The sequence below is a fragment of the Prunus persica genome, chromosome G7 (assembly GCF_000346465.2).
Source record: "Prunus persica cultivar Lovell chromosome G7, Prunus_persica_NCBIv2, whole genome shotgun sequence".
Taxonomy (NCBI): domain Eukaryota; kingdom Viridiplantae; phylum Streptophyta; class Magnoliopsida; order Rosales; family Rosaceae; genus Prunus; species Prunus persica.
The window spans coordinates 21,172,652-21,197,780 of NC_034015.1; the positions used below are offsets into that span (position 1 = coordinate 21,172,652).

Genomic DNA, 25,129 nt, shown 5'->3' on the forward strand with positions numbered 1-25,129 from the left:
CCAAATCGTTCTTTGATACGTAAGTTGAATTGAATCAATCTATAATAATGTTTTGGTTACGTTTCCTTTTAAAATGTACCAATTGTTCGTTTAATTCCAATTCAAACTCAAGAGTTTATTGTGATTATAAGAAGCCCGTTTGAATTCAAACAACTGGATTATTTATTAGTGTGTATAACAGTTGGGTACTACATGTAAGTCTTTTTGACTCGATATTGTAGATATGTTCTGACGCTGATGATGAAAATAACTAATCTCTCTCTAAACTTTTATTCATCAAAACAAAAAATAAAATAAAATAAGTTAAAAAAGAAAAGAAAAGAAAGCTACCAGTCAAAGTTTCCTGCCTTGTGGATCCCTACATATGAACTGTCTCTTCGTAGTGGGCCCACATTTGCTTAGTGCTGGGCTATATAGGCATCCTCTTCAGACCCTAAAAAGCTACCAGTCCAATTTTCAGTGCGAAAGCTAGCTACCGGTCCAATTTCTTTTTGGACTTGGAAATGTAATGTAATGTGGTGAATAAATTGTTGGATATATTTTGATTTTGAAGTTACATTTCCGCAGTTGTAGTATATGGGTGGGCTTTGTAGGATATGAATGAATCATCAAGTAATTTCTTCTGACCCATAAATCAACGGGCTACCAACTAAATGGGCTTCTCCTTCAAATTGGGTCAAAATGTTGGGTTTACTTTAATTCCATACACTGAGTTCTTCTTTTCCGAGTCATTTTATAGTGAGGGTCTTATCTAAGACCTATATATGAAATCTTATTTCTTAACCGTTGGATCAAATTAACCAATTTAATTCAACAGTTAACCAATTTGATGCAACAATTAAGAGATAAGACTTCATCTATTGACTTTAGATAAAACCATCACTGTAGAATTCCACCCCCTTTTCCCTCCCCTCCTAAACTAATGGGCTGTCCTTGTTGACAGGCCCATTGGGCTTCTTTTTATTTTATTATTATATTAGTAATATATTTTTCCATTCTTTAATTTCATGGTTGCACGTGCGGTGCGGGGGAGGGGAAGGAAGTGAAATCTTTTTATTTTTAAAGTATTAATTTTTTCTAAATAAGAATACAAGGTTTATTAAATTAAAATATTGCAGGGATCATGCGAGAAGCAAACAGGTGGCGCAAATATGCTACATGTCAGTACCCTACTTTTTTTCTCATGCAAAAAAACAAACAAACCAAACCCAAAAAAAAAAAAAAAATGGCACAAGCAAGGGTCCAGTTATTTCTTTCCTCCTTGTTTGTTTGATAAGTCTTAGCTATTTCTTTTGTTTTTTGTTTTTTAATGACTTGTCGGCGAGGAAAAGCATTTCCTTCACCATCTGAGCCGGAGACAGACAGCCACATCTCTCTCTCTCTCTCTCTCCTCTCTCTCTCTCCACCAAAAGACCCCACCGATTTGTCCGCCCAACCTTCATTACGAAGTTACAATCACAACAACAAAGAAATTAGGCAAAAAGATTAATAAAACAGCGTTACAAGATAATATATTACATCAATCTTTTTAAATCAAATCCACCATTACAATTTAGACCCATCTTCTTCTCTAATCTAATTATTGCATTTAATTCAATTTTTCGCCCAACTCTCTCAGTCTCTCAGTTTCTCTCTCTCTCTGACCAACCAAGCACCAACCGACCAAAGCACCCCCAAAATCTCGACTGTGCTCTCAATCCAATCCAATCCAATCCAATGGGCTTCGTTTTCGGATTAGTGCTCGGAATTCTAGTGGGACTCGCAATTATCGTGGTGTTTGTCCGCTTGGAGAACCACCGATCCAAGCTCCGTTCCGAGCTCGCCACAACTGTAGCTGCTTTTGCTCGAATGACTGTCGAGGATTCTAGAAAGCTCTTACCTTCTGAGTATTACCCTTCTTGGGTCGTCTTCTCCCACAGACAGAAGTTGAGCTCCCAACTCTACCTCTTCTTCCTCTACTTTCTCTCACTTTCATCTGCGGTAGCCACAGCGGGACTAACATGTTTATTTGGATTCTTTTGTTTTTCAGTTAAAATGGCTCAATCTTCATCTTCAAAAGATCTGGCCCTATGTTAATGAGGTAACTCCTTTTGGGTTTTGCTTATTTGTTACCAGTATGTTTCTTTTTGTTTCGTTAATTTTGTAAGCTCGGTTTCTAAATATGTTGGTGCAGGCAGCGTCTGAGCTGATAAAGACTTCAGTGGAGCCAATTCTGGAGCAGTATAGACCAATGATATTGTCCTCACTCAAATTTTCCAAGTTCACTCTTGGTACCGTGGCACCGCAGTTTACAGGTTAGTTCAATTTATGTAACGCACGAAGATAGGTGGTTGAATCTTTTAGGCCCTTGGTGTTCGTTTGGAAACTGGATTTTCCTTAATTTTCGCCAAGATATGTTACATTCCTTATTTGCATGGTTAAGGTTATGGATCCATAACTTGATTTTATCTATTTCTTTTGTTAATTAGAGGCTAGCTTATATTTGATTTTTCATCTTATTTTGGTTACGCCCAACTTGATCATGTAGCTAAGCTAACGCCTACATTCATCTATAATTCATTCGTTCAAATATATTCATAGAGTCCTTTCCTAAGTTTAATCGCATTGATGGCTGTGAGCATGATAGTATGCTTCCCGTGCTATTTTTATGCATTATGTATTGTACAGATGATTGTAGATTGTAATCTTCCAATTTGTTATGGTATTTAATATCATTTAAGAGAGAGCTTTAAATGAACCATTTGTAAAGCATTCATTAATGAGCTGATGTTTTTCGTTAGGGGTTTCTATAATTGAAGATGAAGGTGACGGTGTTACAATGGAGTTGGAAATGCAGTGGGATGGAAATCCAAGTATAATACTTGCTATCAAGACTTTACTTGGTGTAAGCCTACCTGTGCAGGTAATCTACAAATTATCGCCTTCTCGCTTCTACTCACTGGAGGCCCTTTTCAACGTTCAGAAGTTGGTTTCCTTCTTGTAGAATGATAATTTATATTATGTTTTCTTATTATCTATGAATTAATCCATACTTTGATTTTCAGGTGAAAGATATTGGATTCACTGGGGTATTCAGGCTGATTTTCAAGCCTTTGGTTGATGAGTTTCCGTGCTTTGGAGCTGTTTGCTATTCATTGAGAGAAAAGGTGCACTATCTCTTTCTAGAGCCATCTTTGAAAGATTTTGGAAGAGAGGAGTGGTACACGTATCACACAAAAAAAGAGTTCTGTTGATATGAAGATCTACACTAACATTAGCATATTTGTAGGATTATAGATGTTCTGATGATTAGCTATCTGAAAGCAATTAGATAGGCAGGTCCCTCCCCCTCCCTGCCAAATGCCTTACACCGCAGATATCCAATAACTCTGATTTAGCGATTGTGTTTTTTTTTATTTGCAGAAAAATTTAGAGTTTAGGCTTAAAGTTGTGGGTGGCGACATATCTACAATACCTGGGATCTATGATGCAATTGAGGTTTGAGCAAAATCCACAATTCTTTTTCACTTATTTATGATTTCTAATTTCTTATGTGGCATGATCTTCATTTGAGTACTTTATATGATGATTTGGGAATGTGAGTTTTCATACTTAATGTTCTGGTTTGTAGTGAAAATTTGATTTAGGATTGACCCGGTCAATACAGACACTAGAATGTAGAGTTACAGAGTGCAACTTGTACAAATGTGCCCTCAGCTCAAAATGATGTTATAGAGTTCCCCATAATGTCTGGCAACTCACATGCAGACATTGGGTTTCATGCATCCTTCCTTCTAAATTACGTCAAACAATCTGAATGGTGGACGGGTTTGCAAATAATATATCTAGTAGTCTTTCAACCCTATGAGACTTAATAGGTATTATTTCATATATGCAGGATTTGGGTTATCATACATAGTTTGCAAAAAAATATACAGTAATTTTCCATTACTATAAGAGTTACTAGGTCTTATGAAATAGATGCAGGTTTTGTTTAATCCTACATGCTTTAATTGAGATGTGTAATATTTATACAGGGGATGATACGGGATGCGATTGAGGATTCAATTGCATGGCCTGTTCGCAAAGTTGTTCCCATTTTGCCTGGGGATTATAGGTAAAGTAGAATATAGAGGATTGTCAATTTCTCACCTATCAATCTTGTTAATCTTACCTTGAGAAGAGAGAGGCATGTGAATGCCCTCTAAAATTACAACATTTTTTTTCCTGTTCTAATTAACTTTGTTGGTTAGTGATCTGGAGTTAAAGCCAGTCGGAATGCTAGAGGTGAAACTTGTGCAGGCAAAGGATTTAACAAATAAAGACCTTATTGGAAAGTCAGATCCCTATGCTGTAGTATACATACGACCTTTACAGGACAGAATGAAGAAAAGCAAAACTATTGTTAGTTTTCTGCTCTTCTTATATGTCCATGCATTTTAATATTTTTCCTTTTGTTTTAATTGGTTTTGAGGGAATTATATGTTTTTCTCTCCCTCTTCAGAACAATGATTTGAATCCGATCTGGAATGAGCACTTTGAATTTATTGTTGAAGATGCATCCACTCAACATCTGGTGGTTAAAGTTTATGATGATGAGGGAGTTCAGTCATCTGAGCTCATTGGATGTGCTCATGTACTACTAAGTGAACTTCAGCCTGGTAAAGTGAAGGATGTGTGGTTGAAGCTGGTTAAAAGCTTGGAAGTCCAAAGAGATAATAAAAACCGCGGGCAGGTTAGAAAACTAATTTCCATCCTTTGGATCAATAAATAGTAGCAATTAAGTTAGAGATGCTGTATGAATCCTACTTTGGATGGCTAGTAGGCTTTGAGAGTACATTGGATCACATTATTATTTGCTCCCACCCACGTTGTATTTTCTTTTCTGATATATTCTGAAAGGATATTTCATTGTTTAAGTAGTTTTATCATTTATATTCCTGCTTTAGGTACATTTGGAGCTGTTATATTGTCCATTTGGCATGGAGAATGGCTTTGTCAACCCGTTTACTCCCAACTTCTCAATGACCTCTTTGGAAAAGGTACTTAAAAGTGGGATGAATGGAACAGAAGCTACTGAAACTCCAAAGGAAGCCACACAGAAGAGAAAGGAGGTCATAATTAGAGGTGTACTTTCTGTTACTATAATATCTGCTGAAGACTTGCCGCCAGTTGATCTGATAGGAAAAGCTGATCCTTATGTGGTACTGACCTTGAAGAAATCAGAAACAAAAAACAAAACTAGGGTAAGAGTTTGAATGCCCAAAGACTGCAACTACCTTATTTTTCTACAAAGTAATGCTTGCAGTTTCCATTTCTCGTAAAGTTTGCTGCCTTGTTTTAGTTTTTTCCTTTGCTTCCACAGGATGTTTTAACTTAATAGAGGTCCTTTTTCTGGTTTGTTTAATTTTGCTCCAAGATTCTTGTGTGTGGTTATCTGCTTGCACAAGTTATAGGTTTTGTTGATACTTAAAATTCTTTTCCTCTCTCAGGTGGTTAATGACAGCTTGAATCCTGTTTGGAATCAAACTTTTGACTTTGTTGTTGAGGATGGATTGCATGACATGCTCATTATTGAAGTCTGGGACCATGATACTTTTGGGAAGGTACTATTTTTTCAGTTCTTCATTTGTTTTTCTTTTACCGAATTTCTAACTGTGGAATTATATATATATATATATATATATATATATATATATATATCAGTCCCTTTTCATTGAGGGATTCCTTATGAAATTTTTTTCAACGATCCAAATCATCTATTTTTAACCGTTTCGACATCCAATTGTGTCCTAAAAAATTTAATGAACACGGTGCTTTAAGAAAGTACTAAAATTTCAATAACTCAATTAATTGGTCAAATGATATCGGATTCAAGTGATTTTTTGTAGAGATGATCTTTGAATGATCACCTAAAAAATACACGTTTTGGATTAGTGAAATACAATGCAGAGTGGGCCCTACAAGGGTGTCTCTCAAATAAGCTTATTTGAGAGATCCCTCAATGGAAGGTGTGTGTGTGTATAGGGAGCTTTAGTTGAGGGATCCCTCAAATAAGTATGTATATTCAATAAAGAAGTATATCAGTAATTCTAGATAATTGAAGTTTTTGTTTGGAGAATGTGTAAGCAGCAACGTGTGTCTAAAGTTTTTGTATCGTGCAGGACTACATAGGCAGATGCATCATGACCCTCACTAGGGTTATATTAGAAGGGGAATACAAAGACTCTCTACCGCTAGATGGGGCCAAATCTGGGAAATTGAACGTGCAGCTTAAGTGGATGCCACAACCAATTTACCGTGATTCTTGATAGATCTCCGTGGCATGGCTAATAGTAAATTGGAGATGTATCAGTGTCACCCACCCGTAGATGATGTATCCAAAGAACACAAAGGACACCCTCAAAAAAGTTTGTTGTTTCAGAAACTTGGCAAAACACTCGGATGGTGTACATAGATAGTTGTTTCATAAGCGTAACACCTGTCTGTCATAATGTAATCAAGTTATAGAATGTGTACCAATCAGATTCATGGCATAGAGTCACATTGGATTATCGATCTAGTGGCTAGCAGGATTCTGCTTCTTCACCTTTGGCCCCCTTTACCATTCCCATCTTTTTCAGTTGCATTGTGGTTTGTTTGGAGAGGGAGGGGTTCTTATGTATCGATAGAATAGGACCTGCCCTACCTCACTGTTGTGGAAAATGCAAGTTAATAGGATCGGATGCCACATCATGAGCTTTGGTGATTTACTTTTTCTTGTTTTCGTATTGATTGATTGATTTTAGGCGACTGGATTGCCTTATTTACTTGCATATGTTTTTTGGGATCCAAGTTTCTGTAAGTTGAAATTTCATTGCATTATGTAATTGTTTCTGCTGCATTTGCATATACTTCAGTGAGTGCGGGGCTTTTCAGTCACTGTTGTATGCCATATTCTCCTAATATATTCGTGGGACCATCTATCAGGTTGGATAGTGGTGATCCTTATTTTATAAAGAATTCTTAGTGTTCAGCGGAAACAAGCATGTTCGTTGTGATAATGACTTCAACGTGAAATATGTGCGTGAAGTTGCTATGTATAATGTAAGCACCCACCACCGCCAAGCTCGCGCTATACCATAAAACAAACAGTTGTAAATGAAATTTTATAAAAAATCAATGGCCGTAGGATTTTCCTTTGAAAGTATTGCGTCCGAATTAGTGGCAGCTCCATCCAATATCATGAATGAACAAGCAAGCTACCAACAAAATAAGGATCACATTACTTATTTATATGCGTCTCAAGACAAGCCAATCCAATATTCCAACAAACTGCTTATCAATAAATTGCGACCTGCTCCAAACTTTTCCTAACATAATGCTTCTTCAGTTTTCGTCTCCTACGATTCATACCCCTGCGCATTCGCCAGAACTCAATCACATTATGCAGATTATAAGTTCTTTTAATTTTAAAACTATCCTAAATTTCATATCTGGCAGTAGTTTGTATCACAACTGTGCAGTGCCAAATCAGCAAGGTGAAATGGGCTGTTGCATACATGCATTCCTTGCTACTTCGGCACCAGAAACATAATTGGTATGACCACTCACCAGTACTGATTGTGTAAGACAAATGCGTCAGTTGCAATTTTCTTCCCGTCATCGTTGCGGTTCCAGTGGTAGAGTGCATGTGTCCTGTTTATAATCTCAAGCGTAGAATGTCCATAGGCGGCTTCTCGGAATGCAGAATAATCTGGTTGTGGATCTGTAAACCTACAGAAACCATGGAGCAACTGTTAGTCATCACTGCTTGCACAAAAAGTATTTGATTTCCTTACAGACGAAATGGAGTAACATCGCTGAAATTATAATCATGCATTTCGACTGACCTTATAACTTATTAACAAAATAAAAATCATAATAAACAATATTAGAACAAGGTTCCTACCTTCCAGCAAGTCCTTCTTGGTTCCCTCCATCTCCAACAGTTATGTATACAGGAGCTGATTTGTCTGGTATGGGGTTCTGGTCACCACTTGTTATGTTGTAGTGTATATTTGAGATTCTATACTGAAAATAAGGGGAAAGAAAAACATGAATCTCACCCTAGCCATGAACGAAAATTTTTGAATGCCAAATCAACTACATCTTATTATATAACAGGAGACAAACAGGAAAAACATAGAAGGTAAAGAACCATACCGATCTCTCATACGCATGGACATGGCCAGCAAAGATTACATCAACTTTGTAATGAACGAACCAACTCTCAAACACTACTCGCATGCTTTCACCTTCCATGTAATGAGCATCATTACTATTGTAGATTGGAACATGCATAAGGACTATGAGCCAAGGTGTTTTTTCCCTGTCAACCCTTTTCAATTCTTCTTCTAGCCACCTCCATTGAGGTGTGTATTTCACTGATGACAAAATTATCAACATTGCTGTAAGATATACAGGCACAAAAGAGAAAAAAGGGTCCATTCCCTTCTAAGAGATATAGAATACTAGCAAGCCTTAATGAGAAAATGTATAAGATGGAAGAAATACAGTCGTGCTTTTACTAAAGCAGAAGTACACAATCAAAAAGGGAAGTATGATATTTTCTATAGATTCTATTTACTGCACCACATAGAATTATAATTAAAAAGGGAAGTACTCAGTTCTCGTATTTGCAGCATGTATAGAAATGTATAGTTACCAAATGGAGAATAACTGGACAGTACGATTATATGAGCCGATGCACGTCTGATGGCATACCAAAGAGGATTGCTACTTTTGGAGGCCAAATAAGGAGTAGCATACCGCTGAAGATAGGATTTGAAAGGAGTAACTTCTCCCTAGAATATGTAAAAATTTAATAGTTAGATAATTAACATGATAGGAGTTTCGGGACACAAGACATCATGCATATCAGTGGAATTTTAAAACTTTTGTACGTCATGGAACTCAGACAGTTCTGAAAGATTTTGATACTTTACCAGATAAGGCATGAACTCAATTTCATGATTGCCAGCAGACCAAATCCATGGATGATACGCAGTACTTTGCTCAACGAATCGACCCCATGTGTCCCACCGTAAACCCACTTCATTATACTGATATCTGTCAGCATAGGAAAGATCTCCAAGGAATAAAACAGCCTGTCCCTTACTCTGCATGTAATGCTCAAGAGTTGATAGAGAGTTAAATGTCTGACCCAAATCACCTGCAACATACAGAATAACTATTCATTAAGGGAAACAACAAAATTCAACATGATTTAATATAAACATTAATAAGAATCGTAGGATACAAAGTATATCAAGCTGTAGTCACAGAATAGCCTAGTTAGTACCCACACCACTCCTCCTACCCAAATGTTGTAAGTTGTAACTGATAAAATTTAAAAAAGAAGCACAAGATAGTAAGAGAAAGAACGCAATTGCAGAGCCAAAGACAACATGAGCAGAACTCATCTTAGATGTTTGGTTTTAAAACAAAGAAAGAAATGCATTAAAATGGATAAGTAAATTGAAACAAAATTTTATCAATAACACCCCTTGCAGAGAGAAAACAACTCACCTATGATCCCAAATGTGTAACGAGAATTTGGGTCAATCTTTGGAGGTGTTGTAAACCAAAATTCTCGAGAAGAATCGCCACTCCCAATCTTGTAATAGTACTTCGTGTCATGCTGAAAACAAGAAATAATTGATGTTTTATGGAAACTATAAGCAAGAGAAAAGACAAGTCCAAATATTGCATCTAGAATCTACAACACTGGGGACATATTCACTTGGGAAACTTGGAGACACAATAAGTCAATAAAAACTTCAAGTCTACACTGTTGACACTGAGAGGACAATCTCACAGGCTTTGCGTGATAGGAGAACCCAGAGAATGTTAATAATCTATTTATTCAATACAAGAAAGCATAGAATGATAATGTATGTGTAACCAAACCACATACTATCAATTAATACAGTCTAAAAAGAAAGATTAAGCTACAAATGAAGTTTCTTTAAATAAAATATATATCATGAGCGAAAACCACAACGCATATGCTACCTACTAGTAGTACATTCACAAAATAATCATGGTTACCTCTAGGCCATCAACAAGACAGTGATGGATGTAGCCAGACTTGTATTTGTAGAATGTGTAGTTTGTCACAATCCCCTCTGCAGAAAGCTCGTATCCGTTCTCTGATGTACCATATTGCACTTTACTCGTCCCTGGTTCATCAGGGGTAACCCAGGAGATGATAACAGCTTTTCCATCATAGTCACCTTGGGTGATATGCACCTGTAATGAATGAGTGTAAATACACAAGAACATTAGAACTCAAAACAGTAATATCGAGCAAGGACATTATACCACTTGTGAGTAAAAAACAAGAAGAAAGAAATTGTCTAGAGAAATGAGGAATCATAATTTCCACATCCTGAATTCTGGAAAACAATATATGATGTGCCTAACTTTCTACAGTAATACCAAACAGTTATTGAGATAGCAGTGAATTCTCACTTGTTGTGGAGCATTATGACCCTTTGGAACAGAAAATACTTTATTATCAAGAGGGATATCCATGGATGGATACTCGGATCGGATGAAAGTGCTTGTGATCCCCGCATTCCCGTTCCTCAAACAGCTCAAGAAGACGAAAGAAGTAAGAGTGAGTTGAAGCAACATGGGGTGCATCCTAATCACTGCTGCCATGATTGTTCATTCAGCAATTACAGTAAAACTAACTGCATCAAAAAGGAGAGGCAGCAATTCAGCCAGAGTGACGAGCATTAAATTTCTGAAATTTTGCAATCCAACAATAATAAAATCGTTCAAAGAAGATGAAGAATGAAACTTTATTCAAACAAAGTACGTAGAGATAGAGAGATAAAAATAGCCGATTTAAGTAAAACTTTGCAAATGCTAATCAATCAAGAATCAACCAATCCCAGTAAGATTTGAATTTAATTACAGCTGAACACAATCATTTCAATCAACATTCCAATCAACCATTAACACAGAACAAAACGAGCTAAAACAATGAAAACGCCGCATAAACAGAGAACAAGTTGAGCTGGAAACAAGAAGAAGAAGAAGAAGAAGAATCACTTACCACTGAATGAATCAGAGAATCAGAACTAAATATTCTAACAATTAAATAGATCAAACAAAAATAAAGAAAAGTTCAAAGTAGGAGAGGGAGAGAGAGTACCCGAAAATAATAACTTGGTGAGATTTAGGAGAGCACAAGACAGGGAAGAGAAACATGTACTTACAATTAGTTGGAATGGAAGGAGGGGAAGGCGTAAGTTAGCAGCATCCGATGAGGTGACGTGGCGTAGGTTAAGGCATAGAGGGAAACTATCGTCTGCGCTGTGTTTGCCTCGAGATATTCTTCTGGTTTAGGCACAGCTGGCGAATTTGGAGTGGTCTGTTGTGGTGCGTGATTGATAAGCACTGTCAGATCATCTTGTTACCTTGATTTGATGAAAGAATGATGTCCGGAAAAAAACAACCTTAAATTATTGATAATCCGACGAAAGATCCGTCATCACTGATCGGACGGACGACACGGGCTCTCTTAACTCAAGTCTCAAACTAACTCACGTGTGAACCTTAGGCTTACGAGAAGATTATTTTATGCCATGTTTGGAAATAAATTTTTATTCATGGTAAGCTATAGAATTTCAAGGGGAGTAGTACTGAAGATGTGAATTTATATCACAGTCCTTCATTTAAAAAATTGCAAAAGGTGTTCAAGTGATTAATTTCCTATGGCAGGGGCACGCAGGCAAATGAATTGCAATTCCACAAAATCTTTTTTTTTGGGTCTGTTTGGGTCATCCACATCAGTTTTGGGCTAAACCTTACCTCTTGGGCTTCACATTCAAATTTCTAGCCCATGGCTGCCATTTATTGGGCCATTGTTTTGATTGGCACTCTTTTAAGGATCATTTTCTTCATCTTTCAGAGCTTGAAACGACTTTCATATGATGAGGATGTCATATATAAACTGTGGATGTAGACTTTCATATTAGTCATATGATTCATCTGCATAGTAACTTCACTTAAATTTAATGAAATGATTATGTAGTTAATATAAATGTTCACATGAGTGGTCCATATATGACACCTTCAATATAAAATTTAGCATAAGTTAGCATCTATAGTTGTGCGCATTGCCTGATTGCCTTGTAGTTAATCCCCGAAGACTGGGAAGCTTAGGGCACTCTAAAGTAGAAAGTAAAGTTTGGGTGACATGTTGAGTGGAATTTGGGCAATTTTGGTGAATTTTGATTACCAAATATAAAGGAGTTTGATTTGGGATGTGATGTGAAGGGAAGCAACTCAAATTTAAAAGGTCTAAGCTAAGCTAAACACGTGTATATATAAAATAAACTGAAGGACTGATTCATCACATTGGATTTTTTGACCAAAAACTCACATTGGGTTGACTTGGAATCAAAGTTCATGCAGGATGGGATGGGGCTGGCTTAGCTGCCCGCCTGGCTGGAGAGCTAGCTCAGACATACATACATGTGAAACACATGCTACATCACTATGGAACTCGTGCTCTCATACTCATACGTGGGCCATAATTCAGTTCCCCGCCCCCAAAAAAGGCAAAATTAATGATTCAGCCTCATTAACACGACCCGACCCGACCCGGCTGGTACCCATAAATTATTTTGACAAATTTTCTTTTGTTTACAATTATTCTACTAAGCAAGCAAGCAACCAAAAAGAATGGCAACTTGTGTACAGAAATGGGTGTTGGTGACATATTCATTCAAGAATCAAGAGTTGCCTGATGCTCTTTGGTTCCGAATATGCTCAGACTCTTGACCCCCTAAAAAAGAAAAAGGAACTCAAACTCAAGTTTGGATTTTGTAGTGCGTACGGGTTGGGTTGGGTGGGTGGTCAAGTCCTAGCTTAAGCTGCGGATTGGATTAAATTTTTGGAGTAAATTTAGGTTTTACCCATAAAAAAACTTTCACTTTTGGAAAAAGCCAAAGCTTTTTGAAAAAAGACAGAATAACCTCTCAACTTTCAAACCAAAGACATGCAAATGTAAAGGATTTCTTAAGAAATCAAAAAATAAATAAGGGCAATTTTGTCCATTTTTGCTTGTTTTAAAAATTTTCTCTCTCCTTTGGGCTTTTCCAAAGTCTCCCTAAATTTGGAGCCTCACGTTTCTTTCACTGTAGAGGCCACCCACCCAAATAAAATATACACCACACCACACCACACCGCAGCAGCAGCAGCCCATAAATTAATAATAGAGATTTCTGCTTCCTTCCTAAGTTTCCATAATAGTATGCGTCTGTCCTCATGAGCCTTGGCAGCTTCAAGAAGAATTCAATATGTTATCAGCATTCAGCACACATAGCATCAGCATTTGCTCTCTCTCTAGAGTCTGTTTTACTCTTACTCTCTCAAATAAATATACTTTCAAAGCTTCAGAACCAAAAAAAAATTTACAAAAGATCAACTGTACTGCTTGCTAAACAAGTTGATTACTACTAGCCAAGAGTTTTCCTGTGTGCTCAGGCTCAGCCATTGTCTTCATGCCAAATAATTATGGACACGTTGACAAACAACAATCCATGATGCCTCCATCAACCCCACACAACCACCATGATTTTACAACCAAAATCACCCAAACCCAGACCCACTGACTATACTAATATGTCCTGTCCTACATGACCTTGTTCTAAGTTCTTCTTCTAAGTTCTACCACATATCTATATCATAGAAAACTTCTACTTTCCATGGCAGACACATGACATCTCTGCGTGTCAATCACCTAATTTCTGTTAACTCTCTATTTCTTTCAATTAAAAAGCAATCTAATTTAAATATTTTATCCCCCGTGATTATATTATTGATAGGCTTATAAAAACCACCACAAGCCCAAATTCAAAGCGTCTCTTTTGCAAGAAAAGAAGGAATGTTTGGCATGGCATGCATATAGAGACGAAGACTGGTCGTTGAGTTCAGACAAGAAGAATCCGTTCTCATCAAATTCTAATTATATCTTTAAAAACTCAATCTTTCTTCAGGAAATCAAGAGGACAGCCTGATCCGGATAGCCATGGAAGACCACCAACCAAAGCAAGGCAGCCCGCGAGTTCTCCAGGTCCTGGAAGCTCTAAAACAAGCCTCCCATGAGCTCCAAACCCACCCGAGTCCAGACTCGGCCGATTCAAACTCGTCCGCCATTAATGCTCTGCTCGAGCTCGAGACCGAGTCTGACAACATCCTCTCCAAAGACCCACATCTCTCTACGCTCTCCCAACACCTCGCAACCCTCAAGAACCTCGTCGAGACCCTCAAGACATCCAAAGGCCACCACAGCATCAGGTCGTTTTTAACTCGCTGCTGCTCGACTCACTGCCTGTCCCGGCTGGCCGGGTCGATCGAGTCAGAAATCCAAGCGTGGATCGACCGCGAGAGCTTAGAGAGCTTGACGAGAGCTCTGAAAGAGCCACTTCACAATGAGGACGAGTTGGTTAAGCTCCTGAATCAGTTCGAGGACCGAGTTTTGCAGGGTTTCAATCGCGAGTTGCAAGATTTGATTTTGAAGTCCAAAGTTTTCACTCTGCTCGAGTCTGTTCTCTGCGATTCTCACTGTTCCAAACGAGTTAGGGAACGCTCGGCTTTCGCCATAGCAGCTCTGATAAACTTCAACAAGGATGTGTTTGTGGGTCAAGTGCTAATGGGTCGAACGATCAAGGCTTTACTAACAATGGCTTCCCCGAATGCGATCAGAGTGCTATGTACCCTGATCAGATTGATAAAGTCTCCGCTTGTTGACGAGATTGAGTTCAATGGGGAAATACCCAAGATCATAAGCTTCTTGAACCGTGAAGACCTGGAAATGAGAGTGATGGCCATGGTTTGTATTCTTGAAATTGGGTATTTTGGGCGCAAGGAGGCCATTGATGCTATGCTTGAGGAAGGGGTGATAAAGAAGCTTGTGGAATTGCAAAGATCAGAGCTTGGAGGGGATTTGACGGAAATGGGTTTGGATGAGGATGACAAGGAAAACAGAGAGGTTGCTGGTGGTGGTGGTGGGATTAAGGAGAAGAATACAAGAAGCGAGAACAGGGAAAATAGGTTCTTCGAGAACCACCCGTTTTCTAGCTGTGTGGCGAGATTTGCTGTGCAATTGGAGGTGGGTGAAGGGCTGAGGCAGAGAGAGAGGAGGGCATTTAAGCAGCAGATACTAACGAGAGTTAGAGAAGCCTCTATTTCTGATGCTGAGGCAGCCACCATTATTGCTGAGGTTTTGTGGGGGTCTTCGCCTTAAGGTGAAGAAATTGTTATAAACTTGGAATGTAATTCAAAAGGAAGAACAAGAGTACAAAGAAATTCAATTTGTTGGTATGTTAGAGTTAAGTAAATCTTATATTATTATTTGTTATTGTTTCAAGTTTGAGATGAAGATGGTAAGCAAGCACAATTTGCTTGTTAAGTTTCTCTGAGATTGGTGGTTTTGGGCTTCTGGGTTTTTACGGCATAGTTGAATGAAGCCTTCAAGGAATCAGGAATCCATTTGTATGCCGGGAATCTTAAGTTGGCATATGCTGCTGGGTTAGAGAATCTGAGTTGTTTGCCGTTACCAAACCAAAAAAATAAACACAAGACAATTCTAAAATAATCAAAAATAAATAAGCAAGCAATCAGTTTGTTCACGTCACGTGTTTTGAATTGTGAGGAGATGGAGAGATCGAAAGAGCAACATGAAATGAAGGCTTTGGTCAATGTAATAATGTTTTAATGATCTATAGCGTAGGAGACTATCTTAAAACACGTTAATATGATTGGTTTGGTAGTGTGTAAACAGACGTTACTGTTTGAGTCTGCCAACGGTCTAAAGTTAATACCTTAGCCAGAAAAACAAAAACAATATTTATTTTTTGGTCAATCAACAACATAAAGAACATAGAACATAAACATATTGATTACCTGCTAATTCTATTTGAAATTATTATTTTGTGAATCAACAACAACAACAAAAAAGACAAACCATCTCTACGATTTTACTGTACACTTATTGCCTCAATTTACTTCAGTACAAAACCTCTTCCAGAAGCTGACTGCTTGACTGATTCTTGGAAGCTGGCCGCTTGACTGGATACCACCAGGTCAGATGAACTCAAAGATTACTGCTAGTTAGGGCCAAAAATGGAGGCAGCTCGTTAGCATTCTCTGCTACAGCTCAGCTCCCATGTCGGCATCTTAAGCGAGAGGGAAATTCTGGAACAAAGTTTCTGAAAATACCATATCTCCTTTCTTCTACATTTTGGTTAGCAGGCTCATACCTTTGTTCCAAATCAAGATAGTTTGTGTCCTCTTTACACAAAAATAGCAACAAAACTTATCCACTCTCCCTTCATTCATGACTCGTACTTTTAACAGCCTTCTTTTGTAAAAGGGCCCAGAAAATTGTGAAAGCCGCAGCCATACTGAACTGCAAATGATCTGTGCTACTTGTTTTAATGCAAATCTTACCCATCTTCCGGCTATTTAGATTAGCATTAACTGACACTCTCAAATTTCTGCCCAGCCGGGATTCAGACTGTAAATTTCCACCCAACACCATCTCTTCGTTAAAAGACAGGAGAGTCATTGTCAGGCTGACATTGTCATTGCTCACAGGGTAGTCTCTACCCCTTAACGTAGCTTCAATACCACCACCATATGCCACTTGTTCAGGACCCACCATTTGGCCGGCATTCATTACAAATTTCAATCTCTTCCCAACTGATATGGTATCTTCAAGCTTGGCACCAATGTAACACTTGTTCCCAAAAGATGTCAATGACACTCCACAGTCAGCAGTGTTGCGCCACACCTTCTTCAGCTTTGTGTTGCTGTGAAACGTATAGATTGTATCTTTACCAGCAGATTGAACATCAAGACCTACAGTGTATGTAGTCCCGCTGGGATCTGAGTAAGCTGCAGCACACTCAGATTGAATGCTAAAATCCTGCTTGTCCTTGCTCATCTGCCCTGTGACAGTGGTAAAGACGTTGCTATTTATTTGCATAGCTGTTTCCAAGCTTATTCCATCAAAGCACACATCATTATCCCATCCATGGGGATCAAGAACAGGTCTCATAATCCACTGATCACCCGTAACAAGGCAACGATATCTGTGTGCAGTACAATCAGATCCAAAACTAGGAGGGACCTCCATATCTGGTAATAAAACAGCCGATTCTTGGGAGGCCTGCTGCCTATCAGAATTATCATTGCTCGCAAAAATTTTCTCTTTGGAAAGCTTAATCTCCATCCGCCTACGGTACTCTTCTTTCAACTGTTTCTTTAGATAAAGGGTCTCTCGATAATCCAATTCATCAAGATAGTCTTTTTTCTGCGATTTTGTCAATCTCTCAAACTGGGATTTAGTCAGGATTCGGATTGGAGGTAATTGATCATACTCATCTTCCTCCTCTGTGTCCGAAAGCAAGCTCTCATCAACTTCAATGTCCACTCCACTTGGACTAACGACAGACCGGTGACGTAAAAGAGATGAGAGGAGATGGGGCAGAGAAGGCATGTGGCTGGCACTTGAGGGCCCCAGTTGAATGCTGTCTTCAAATTTCATGAGAGTATTGACATCACCTAGAACTTTTGTACAAAGGCATAGCAACAGAAACTGAGATTTCCAAACCTGTCCATTTGGAAGTATCTTTTCCCCGATGATGTTTTTCTTACATTGAGGATGATTCTCAACCAAAAGCACTGGGTTTTCAAGTCTGGAGTCAGACACTGCCTGGTGTATATAGTGCTGCACCATATCTGTGCTTTGCCTCACATATGATTCATAGCTGACAGGATACCCATCAGGTCCTTCTGGAAGAGCTGAGGACGAATGAGTCATGACAAGAATGGTGTTAAACCATATTGCAGGCCCAAAAACTTCAGTTATTAGCTTCAAAAGGGAGAAGTCATTATAGCTTGCATTGATGAGGTCGAGGCGTTCGAAGAACAAAACGATGTCAGGTGGACATTTTCTAATGAATCTCTTCACCGACAGCATAATCTTCTTATTTCTGCGGAAATTACCCGTAGATGATGGCAAAAATCCAGGGGTATCAATGATAGTTACTCGAACCCCATTTATAGTTCCGACAACCTCCCGAATGTGATCTGTGCCAGGTCGAAATGCATTGGTGACAGTTTTCCTTTGATCAAATATAGAATTTATTGTGGCACTCTTGCCAACTCCTGTTTTCCCCAGGACAAGGATTCGAAGAGAGAAATCCATTTCAGGCAGGCCAGATGCCTCTTGTTCTGCAGCCACTGCTCTGGCTCTGTCACTTCTGAGATTAACTCTTTTCAGATCTGACTCCTCTGCTCGTATCAAAGTTGCGAGGTGAATACGATAAAGAACCTTAGCCACCAGAAGATTGTTTTGTGACAGACCAAGCCGTAGGATGAGGCGCAAGAACTTAACTTGAAGATCATCAATTCTTACCAAAGGATCCATCTTTTTCTTATCAGAGCCATTACGTGATTGATCAGAATTTTCAACTACAACATGCTGGCGGGAGGGATTAGACTGATTTTCCTGATCACTACCAACTGAGGGTGATGTATCAGGAATAATGGGTGATGTTAGCGAAGTGTTTGAGTGAGCAGCACCTGAAAATAAAAAAACATTGACTACCAAATGAGGGTGAAACTCACAGATCGAAAATTGGTTTCCACTTTTTAACTTGGAAATTCTTGCAACTGGATCTCAAGTATTTAGTCCTTACAAAATCCCATTGCCTTAGAATGACATAAGGGTTTGTTAAATCACTCTTCAAGAATAATAGCCATAAAGTACTGGAGGGAGAGCAATACCTTGGCCATCAAACCCTTCATGGGAAGGTTCCTCACGAAAGAAACTGTCACTGCCTGACAATGGCCGAGATGAGACCAAAGACATGGATACTAACTGAGAAGAAATCCAATCTTTAAGACTCCCCATCCTTCCTGCAAAATATTCCCAACTGAAAATCATATATGTCACTAACAACATTCATTCCATCTTTCTATAAATCTGCCGGGCGCATAAAGAAACAAAATTTAAATTCAAATTGATTATTGAAAAGATTGAGGAAAAGAAAAAAGAAGCCCGTCTTAAGCCATAGCTCAGGCTTCTAGTTCTAGAGCCAAGAGCCTTGCTCTCGCAATTGAAGTAATTACAATACAAGACTAAAAAAATTCTCCACTAAAAATATGCATTTCATTGGAATCTGAAGAATTGGTAGGATAAGCTGAGAAAGGAGGAAATGGAGGTTTACCTGGAACACACAAATTTTGAAATGAATTTGTTTTACTCTGCGCTTCCAAGTCGAAGAAGACGGACCATCAAAGGGGCATGACACAAAATCAAGAATCCAGACAGCTCCGAAGCCCTGAGTCCTTGAATCAGCAAATCATACGTTCGGTGAAAACGAAGCGCGACAAAAGAAAGGGGTGTGAGGATGAGGAAGAAGATGTGATGATGACTATGAGTTAGATAAGACACAGACAGAACCAAAGACTATAGGAAAAAAACAAAAATTAAAATATTTGGGAGATTTTGCGCCCTAGAGGCGATCACAATTTCACATTATAATTACTAGCCTGTCTGCACGCGCTTCCGCACATGTGAGAGGTTTTTTTTAAAAAAAATTTAAATTTATTTTAAAATTAAAAAAGATAATGAATATTTGTGTTCCATAAAAATAAGACCCATTATCTGAATTTTTTTTAATTTCAATTTTTTTAATACGAAAAATTGTGAATTTACCATATTATCTTCATTTAATTAATAATTTCAATTCTTAATATTTGTATTAACCAAGGGCATTTTCTGGTATTTTGAATGTTTCACTATTTTCTGCCTTTTGCTTTATATATATAGATGACAAAAAATAATAATTTTGCTTTTTATTTTCGATAATAAGTTTTAGCTTTGGCATATGGAATCTCTCCCACCAACTTTTTTTTTTTCTGTTTGAGAGGCGGTTTGCCCCTTTTGGGGATTGACGGAGATGACCTTGTTCATGAGCCGAGGGAAGTGCTGGGCTCGAGCATCTATGTAATTTAATATAATGGCACTATCCCATCGGCAACAACCCTTTTTATTGAGTTAAAGTAACAAAGATCTAAGCCCAAACCATAGGAGGCTTCTCAGGTTGGGCCGTCATCAATCTCGGGTCAACAAAATTAAGATGGACATAGTTTTACCCAAAAACTGTTGTGTGACCGCGTGAAACCGGGTCTTTTTTTTTTCTTCTTTTCACAAAGCGATATTTTAACTACTCTAATGTACGAAGAGAGGAGGATCAAACTTCGGTGCAAGGTGAACATGGAGATGTGGAGTGGCTGGCAGTCAACTCGATAGGAAATAAGTGTCAAGGTCCAAATTGGATGCTATGGAATAGAAGAGTAAAGTTTTCATCTCGCATTGTATCAAAAGCGTTGTCAGGTCAGGTCTATGCGACCATTCAATTCAGATAGCAGAGTCGAGAAAGTCAGCTAACCGCGTTTCTTGAATTAAACAAACAAACAAAGACACCCCCACTTGTTTGTTTTGGCTTTTCCTGCAGGGACAAGTCACATTTTCTTCCTTTCTTCTAATACCTACCTTAGTCAGAAGTCAGAATGTCCAAACATTATAAATAAAAACATCATATTCATTCTATCTACTTCCCAATTCATCTTCAAGAAGAAACAAAACCAACCCACAAAACATTCTGATCTTCCCAGAAAAGAAAAGAAAAGAAAAGAAAAAGATAATGGCTGAGAAGAACAATCAGGCCTCTCCATCAGCAGCAGCTACTAATGGACAGCACCCCACAGTTGATGAAGAATCTGCCATTTTGCCATCCCAGGAGCTCAAACGCAAGAAGAGAATCAAATTGGCAATCTATATTTCTGCTTTTGTTGTGGTTCAGATCATAGTTATCACCACATTTGCACTCACTGTGATGCGTGTGCAGTCCCCCAAGCTCAGATTGGGCGCCATCAGCGTCCAAACTCTCAACGCTTCCTCTTCAACACCTTCATTTGACATGACCTTCACAACCCAAGTCAGGATAAAGAACACAAATTTTGGTCGCTATAAGTTTGATGCTACCAATGTTAGGTTCATGTACGAAGACAGGGCTGTTGGGCAAGTTAGAATTCCCAAGAGCAAGGCTGGGATGCGTTCGACCAAGAAGATTGATGTGACAGTGAGTTTGAATTCCAAAGAGTTGCCAAGCAGAAGCAGGTACAATCTTGGCAATGAACTCAAAACTGGGGTTTTGAGTCTGAGTAGCGAAGCACGGTTGGCCGGAAAGGTTGAATTGATGTTTGTGATGAAGAAAAAAGTCTGCCAAAATGGGATGCACTTTGGAGTTTAATTTGTCAACAAAGAAGATTCAATATTTGCATTGCTACTACTAAGGAAAAGCTCAACAATCAATCTATTTCTTGAATTTTCTCAGGACATTACTTCTTTCTTGTTAATACTTTTTCTTTGTTCTTTTTCGCATATGATCGAAATAAAAAGTACAGCTGCTCCTAAATTAAGATTTCTATAATGTTAATCCCACCCTGCTTCTTTACAACAGGAAGAAGGCCCTTATTATCATAACATCAAACATTTTTAATTTTAATTTTTAAAAGAATGGCTGGATATTCAACATTTTCCAAAGAGGAAAGAATGCAAAATGAACAACAATGTAACACTTGGGGTAGTCCTTCTCCATGTACTTCTTGTTGCACTTAAATTTATAGGGCTCCCCTTTCTTGATGGCCTTTTTTCCAAGTGATACTGCTCAAATAACATTTTGCTTTGACGTGCTGCCAGTTGAACTGATTGGAGAGCTGCCACAGGTAGGGATTTTTACACAAGAACAACCAGCCCCCAACCACAACTTTCAAAATCTTTTACCGTTCACTGAGAGTGGCTCCAACAGCTACGACAAGTATAGATGCCCTTGAGATGCAGTTACCACGGAGCCAACCTCCAGCAGCTTGATTGCATACCAGCATTAATGTCTTTCACTGATTTCCTTCCGTTCTGATGCAGCTATCAGGTTACAACACCACCACAAAGCTTTATGTGGAACCCTTCAAACAAAAGAGACAAATTACAAAATGTTCATCAAAATATTACAGTGCAAATGATTGTTTCCTTAAGCTGCCTTCCAAATGAGTGCACATTGGAAATATACATAAAAGGAAATTGGAATAACCAAAGAACAAAAGATACTTAGTTGTACCAACTCAGTATAGTATAGTTGTAATAAAACATTGAATAATACTAGAAATTTAAGACCCCACCACAAAAGTATCTGTGCTGCTAGCTTCACTAAGAAGCAATTGCAGCAAATATAAAATGGTTCTGCATTGAACAGATGGGTCCAGAAGTTTGGATTTTCGTATTTCGTAATTTCCAGCAAACAAAGAGAACAACAAAAATTTATAACCTTGAACAACAAGATATTACATGCTCAGCTAAATTCCACTTACCGAAGAGGTAGAAGATGATCACAATTAGTTCTTCTGAATGTTAAGAGACTCCCAAGAAGGTGTCAGTGCAGATTCATTCTGGGATGGTTTTGGCAACAAGGCCTGTTCCTGCATAACTTGAGACTTATCTGCGTTCTCAAAAAGTTGCTTCCGCAGAACACCATGCAAACGCCCAAAAAGCTGCTTCTTTAAAGATTCAAAAGCCATGTCCAACCTCTTTAACTGATCCATTGCATTAATATTGTACATGAACAAGCCATAGTAAAGATCAAAGCTATCTCCTGCTGTATTCTCCACTAAATTCAACAAAGTCTCGTAACCTTTTGTGTTGATTGGTGTCGATTCCAAACCCAACTTTTCTAAAATCCTTCCCATAGTGTGTGTAATGAATTGTGACCCTGCTGCATGCCTATCATGTTCTGCACAAGACATTTCCACCATTCGGCACCCTTCTCGTGCAAAGATATCAAGAAATTGATCACACCGTGATACCCTTGATTCATCACTTCCAACCCTGACCTTATCATAAACAAAAGAAAGACCATTCCACCCGTTTTTACCACTCTCTGGTCCAAACATAGGATGCGTACAGAGAATATCAAAATCCAGCGGCAAAGTTTGAAGAAACATATTTCTTGGAAATTCTTTCACTGAAAGAACATCAACGAATAAAGTATTTCTCTTCAGCCTCTGCAGTGGCAATGACCTCAGAACTTTTTCAGTTGACAGAATAGATGTGCAAAGAAGTATCACTTCTGGATGCTCTTCACACAGATCGTCTGCATCAGAGAAGTAAGAAACACCTAATTTCTGAGCCACATCTGAGTAGTCTGTTCGAGAAAAGGCTAGAACCGTATGACCTTGGCGTATAATCGTCTTAGCAAGGAACTGACCAAAGTTTCCAAAACCAACAATTGCAATCTTTAGCCTAGAGTTGTCATCAGAAATCTGTGCTTTTTGGACATCTGACCGAACAATTTTTGGCGATCTGGAGGTTACCATTAAAAATTATTTTGTTAACAATTCAATTCCACTAACATTAGTCACTAGTGCCAAACTAAAAATTCCACTAATTAAAGAATCCGTATATCCATTAACTACACAGCAGATGAAATAGCCATCAAACTAAGAAAAACAAATTCATTTCTACAACAAAAAACATAAAAGAATGAAATTCAAATCAATGGAAGTTGAAACTGTACCAACCTCAAAGCTTTTGAAGAAGATACCAATGCAGCTCCATTCTGAGCCTGCTTCGCATAATCCTCTTGCAAAGTTCTTGCCTTTTCTGCATTGCCAAACAATTGCTTTCTCACAACATCGTGCAAATGCCCAAAAAGCTGTTTCTTCAGGGCCTCAAAAGCCAAGTCCAATCTCTCCAACGTCTCCAATGCATTCTTATTGTACATAAACAACCCATAATACAAATCAAAGCTATCCCCAGCTGTGTTCTCCACCAAATCCAACAATGTCTCATACCCTTTAGTATTTATGGGGGTCGACTCCAATTTCAACATCCCCAACACTCTCCCGACCGTGTGGGTCATAAACTGCGAACCCGCCGCGTACTTATCATGCTCGGCGCAGCTCATCTCCACCATTCTACACCCTTCTTTCTCAAAAATGTTCAGCAACTTATCGCACCGCGAAATCCTCGATTCTTCGGATCCAATTCGTACCTTTTCGTACACGAAGAAGAGCCCATTCCACCCGTGCTTGGCGCTCTGGGGCCCGAACATCGGGTGGGTGCAGACGACGTCGAAATAGCCAGGCAGCAACTTCAGCAACAATGCCTTGGAGAACTCCTTGACGGAAAGCACATCAACGACCAAGGTGTTTCGCCTGAGGCGCTGAAGAGGCAGCGATTTGAGGACGGGCTCGGTGGAGAGGATGGAGGTGCAGAGCAAAATGACTTGTGGGTGTTGTTCGCAGAGATCGTGTGGGTCGGAGAAGAACGAAACGCCGAGGTCCTGCGCCGTTTTGGAGTAGTCGGATCGGGAATGGGCGAGGACCGTGTGGCCTTGGGTAACGAGGGTCTTGGCGAGGAACTGGCCATAGTTGCCGAAGCCAATGATGGCGATCTTGAGCATGTGGGCGTCGTGGAATTGGGCGGCGACTTTGGACTCGTAGTCGTACAGCTGGGCGGCGTCGAGAGATTGGATTTTCAGAGACTTGGGGCGGAGAGAGCGGGTTCTTACTAGGCTTGGGTTCGAGAAAAGGTTGAAGCTTTGGGGGTTGAGAGAGAGAGATGGAGGGAGAGACGGCTTGGGAGGTGAAGGGTGGAGAGGACAGAGAGAGAGCATTTTGGGGCGACTGTAGAACTCAAAACTCTGACGAAGACGTTGGGCTGAGAGGGTCCTGAGTTTTACAGTCGTATTTACCATTTACTCCCAAATTCCACACATCAAGAAAGATCATACTTTCGTGTTTACCATTTACCTCACCTGCGTACAAGTTATTTTATTTTTAATTTTCTATTTTGAGAGTTTGAAACAGTAACTAATTTTTTTCTTCGTAGCTGCAAATATTGTTATGGACACTAAATTTGAGGGATAATAAGTGGAGGAGTTATATCACGTAACCGTAGAGACTATAATTTCTCCAATTCGAGAGTTGGCTTAACATTTGCCCAACCAAAACCAGACGACGGTGTCGTTGAATGAGCACA

General features: G+C 38.9%; 6 protein-coding genes across 9 annotated transcripts; 3 read left to right on the forward strand and 3 right to left on the reverse strand.

Annotated features, from left to right (window-relative positions):
* Positions 1,191-6,795, forward strand: LOC18771287 (synaptotagmin-5). The gene is made up of 12 exons (XM_020568126.1): positions 1,191-1,926; positions 2,030-2,080; positions 2,174-2,294; positions 2,781-2,902; positions 3,045-3,146; positions 3,403-3,477; positions 4,017-4,096; positions 4,233-4,383; positions 4,484-4,714; positions 4,929-5,225; positions 5,472-5,585; positions 6,144-6,795. Exons 1-12 carry the CDS (start codon positions 1,717-1,719, stop codon positions 6,288-6,290), a joined length of 1,701 nt encoding a protein of 566 aa, XP_020423715.1. The 5' UTR covers positions 1,191-1,716; the 3' UTR covers positions 6,291-6,795.
* On the reverse strand, positions 7,102-11,595 carry LOC18771595 (bifunctional purple acid phosphatase 26). Of its 3 annotated transcripts, none has more exons than XM_007201956.2 (10): positions 11,229-11,595; positions 10,474-10,697; positions 10,051-10,251; positions 9,529-9,640; positions 8,946-9,172; positions 8,666-8,804; positions 8,164-8,384; positions 7,910-8,031; positions 7,573-7,734; positions 7,102-7,376 (listed from the first exon to the last, which is right to left on the reverse strand). In XM_007201956.2, exons 2-10 carry the CDS (start codon positions 10,663-10,665, stop codon positions 7,301-7,303), a joined length of 1,452 nt encoding a protein of 483 aa, XP_007202018.1. In that variant the 5' UTR covers positions 10,666-10,697; positions 11,229-11,595; the 3' UTR covers positions 7,102-7,300. The 3 variants fall into 3 exon arrangements, with proteins under 3 accessions (XP_007202018.1, XP_020423716.1, XP_020423717.1); XM_020568127.1 differs by having other exon boundaries at positions 11,165-11,595; XM_020568128.1 differs by lacking the exon at positions 11,229-11,595 and adding an exon at positions 11,066-11,224.
* On the forward strand, positions 13,685-15,556 carry LOC109950187. The gene has a single exon (XM_020568130.1). It carries the CDS (start codon positions 14,048-14,050, stop codon positions 15,263-15,265), a length of 1,218 nt encoding a protein of 405 aa, XP_020423719.1. The 5' UTR covers positions 13,685-14,047; the 3' UTR covers positions 15,266-15,556.
* Positions 15,820-19,548, reverse strand: LOC18769719 (translocase of chloroplast 90, chloroplastic). 2 transcript variants are annotated; one of them, XM_007201876.2, is made up of 3 exons: positions 19,257-19,548; positions 18,814-18,945; positions 15,820-18,609 (listed from the first exon to the last, which is right to left on the reverse strand). In XM_007201876.2, the coding sequence occupies exons 2-3, from the start codon at positions 18,938-18,940 to the stop codon at positions 16,352-16,354; spliced, it is 2,385 nt and encodes a 794-aa protein (XP_007201938.1). In that variant the 5' UTR covers positions 18,941-18,945; positions 19,257-19,548; the 3' UTR covers positions 15,820-16,351. The 2 variants fall into 2 exon arrangements, with proteins under 2 accessions (XP_007201938.1, XP_020423718.1); XM_020568129.1 differs by having other exon boundaries at positions 18,814-18,962; positions 19,257-19,508.
* LOC18769049 (late embryogenesis abundant protein At1g64065) lies at positions 20,526-21,524 on the forward strand. Its single transcript, XM_007202942.2, has one exon. The coding sequence runs from the start codon at positions 20,739-20,741 to the stop codon at positions 21,345-21,347; it is 609 nt and encodes a 202-aa protein (XP_007203004.2). The 5' UTR covers positions 20,526-20,738; the 3' UTR covers positions 21,348-21,524.
* LOC18770037 (arogenate dehydrogenase 1, chloroplastic) lies at positions 21,443-25,088 on the reverse strand. The gene is made up of 3 exons (XM_007204560.2): positions 23,668-25,088; positions 22,462-23,449; positions 21,443-22,059 (listed from the first exon to the last, which is right to left on the reverse strand). Exons 1-2 carry the CDS (start codon positions 24,843-24,845, stop codon positions 22,486-22,488), a joined length of 2,142 nt encoding a protein of 713 aa, XP_007204622.2. The 5' UTR covers positions 24,846-25,088; the 3' UTR covers positions 21,443-22,059; positions 22,462-22,485.

Bases quoted from the DNA above. Each gene is read 5' to 3' on its own strand.
- LOC18771287 (XM_020568126.1), top strand. From the start codon at position 1,717: ATGGGCTTCGTTTTCGGATTAGTGCTCGGAATTCTAGTGGGACTCGCA. The intron at 1,927-2,029 runs TTGAGCTCCCAA...TTTGTTTTTCAG, and splicing joins TCTTCTCCCACAGACAGAAG to TTAAAATGGCTCAATCTTCA. The intron at 4,097-4,232 runs GTAAAGTAGAAT...TTTGTTGGTTAG, and splicing joins ATTTTGCCTGGGGATTATAG to TGATCTGGAGTTAAAGCCAG.
- LOC18771595 (XM_007201956.2), bottom strand. From the start codon at position 10,665: ATGGCAGCAGTGATTAGGATGCACCCCATGTTGCTTCAACTCACTCTT. The intron at 7,735-7,909 runs GTAGGAACCTTG...TGGTTTCTGTAG, and splicing joins CAAGAAGGACTTGCTGGAAG to GTTTACAGATCCACAACCAG. The intron at 7,377-7,572 runs GTGAGTGGTCAT...GCGAATGCGCAG, and splicing joins GTCTTACACAATCAGTACTG to GGGTATGAATCGTAGGAGAC.
- LOC18769049 (XM_007202942.2), top strand. From the start codon at position 20,739: ATGGCTGAGAAGAACAATCAGGCCTCTCCATCAGCAGCAGCTACTAAT.
- LOC109950187 (XM_020568130.1), top strand. From the start codon at position 14,048: ATGGAAGACCACCAACCAAAGCAAGGCAGCCCGCGAGTTCTCCAGGTC.
- LOC18770037 (XM_007204560.2), bottom strand. From the start codon at position 24,845: ATGGTAAATACGACTGTAAAACTCAGGACCCTCTCAGCCCAACGTCTT. The intron at 23,450-23,667 runs GTTGGTACAGTT...GGTAACCTCCAG, and splicing joins TCTTCTTCAAAAGCTTTGAG to ATCGCCAAAAATTGTTCGGT.
- LOC18769719 (XM_007201876.2), bottom strand. From the start codon at position 18,940: ATGGGGAGTCTTAAAGATTGGATTTCTTCTCAGTTAGTATCCATGTCT. The intron at 18,610-18,813 runs GTATTGCTCTCC...TTTTATTTTCAG, and splicing joins TGAAGGGTTTGATGGCCAAG to GTGCTGCTCACTCAAACACT.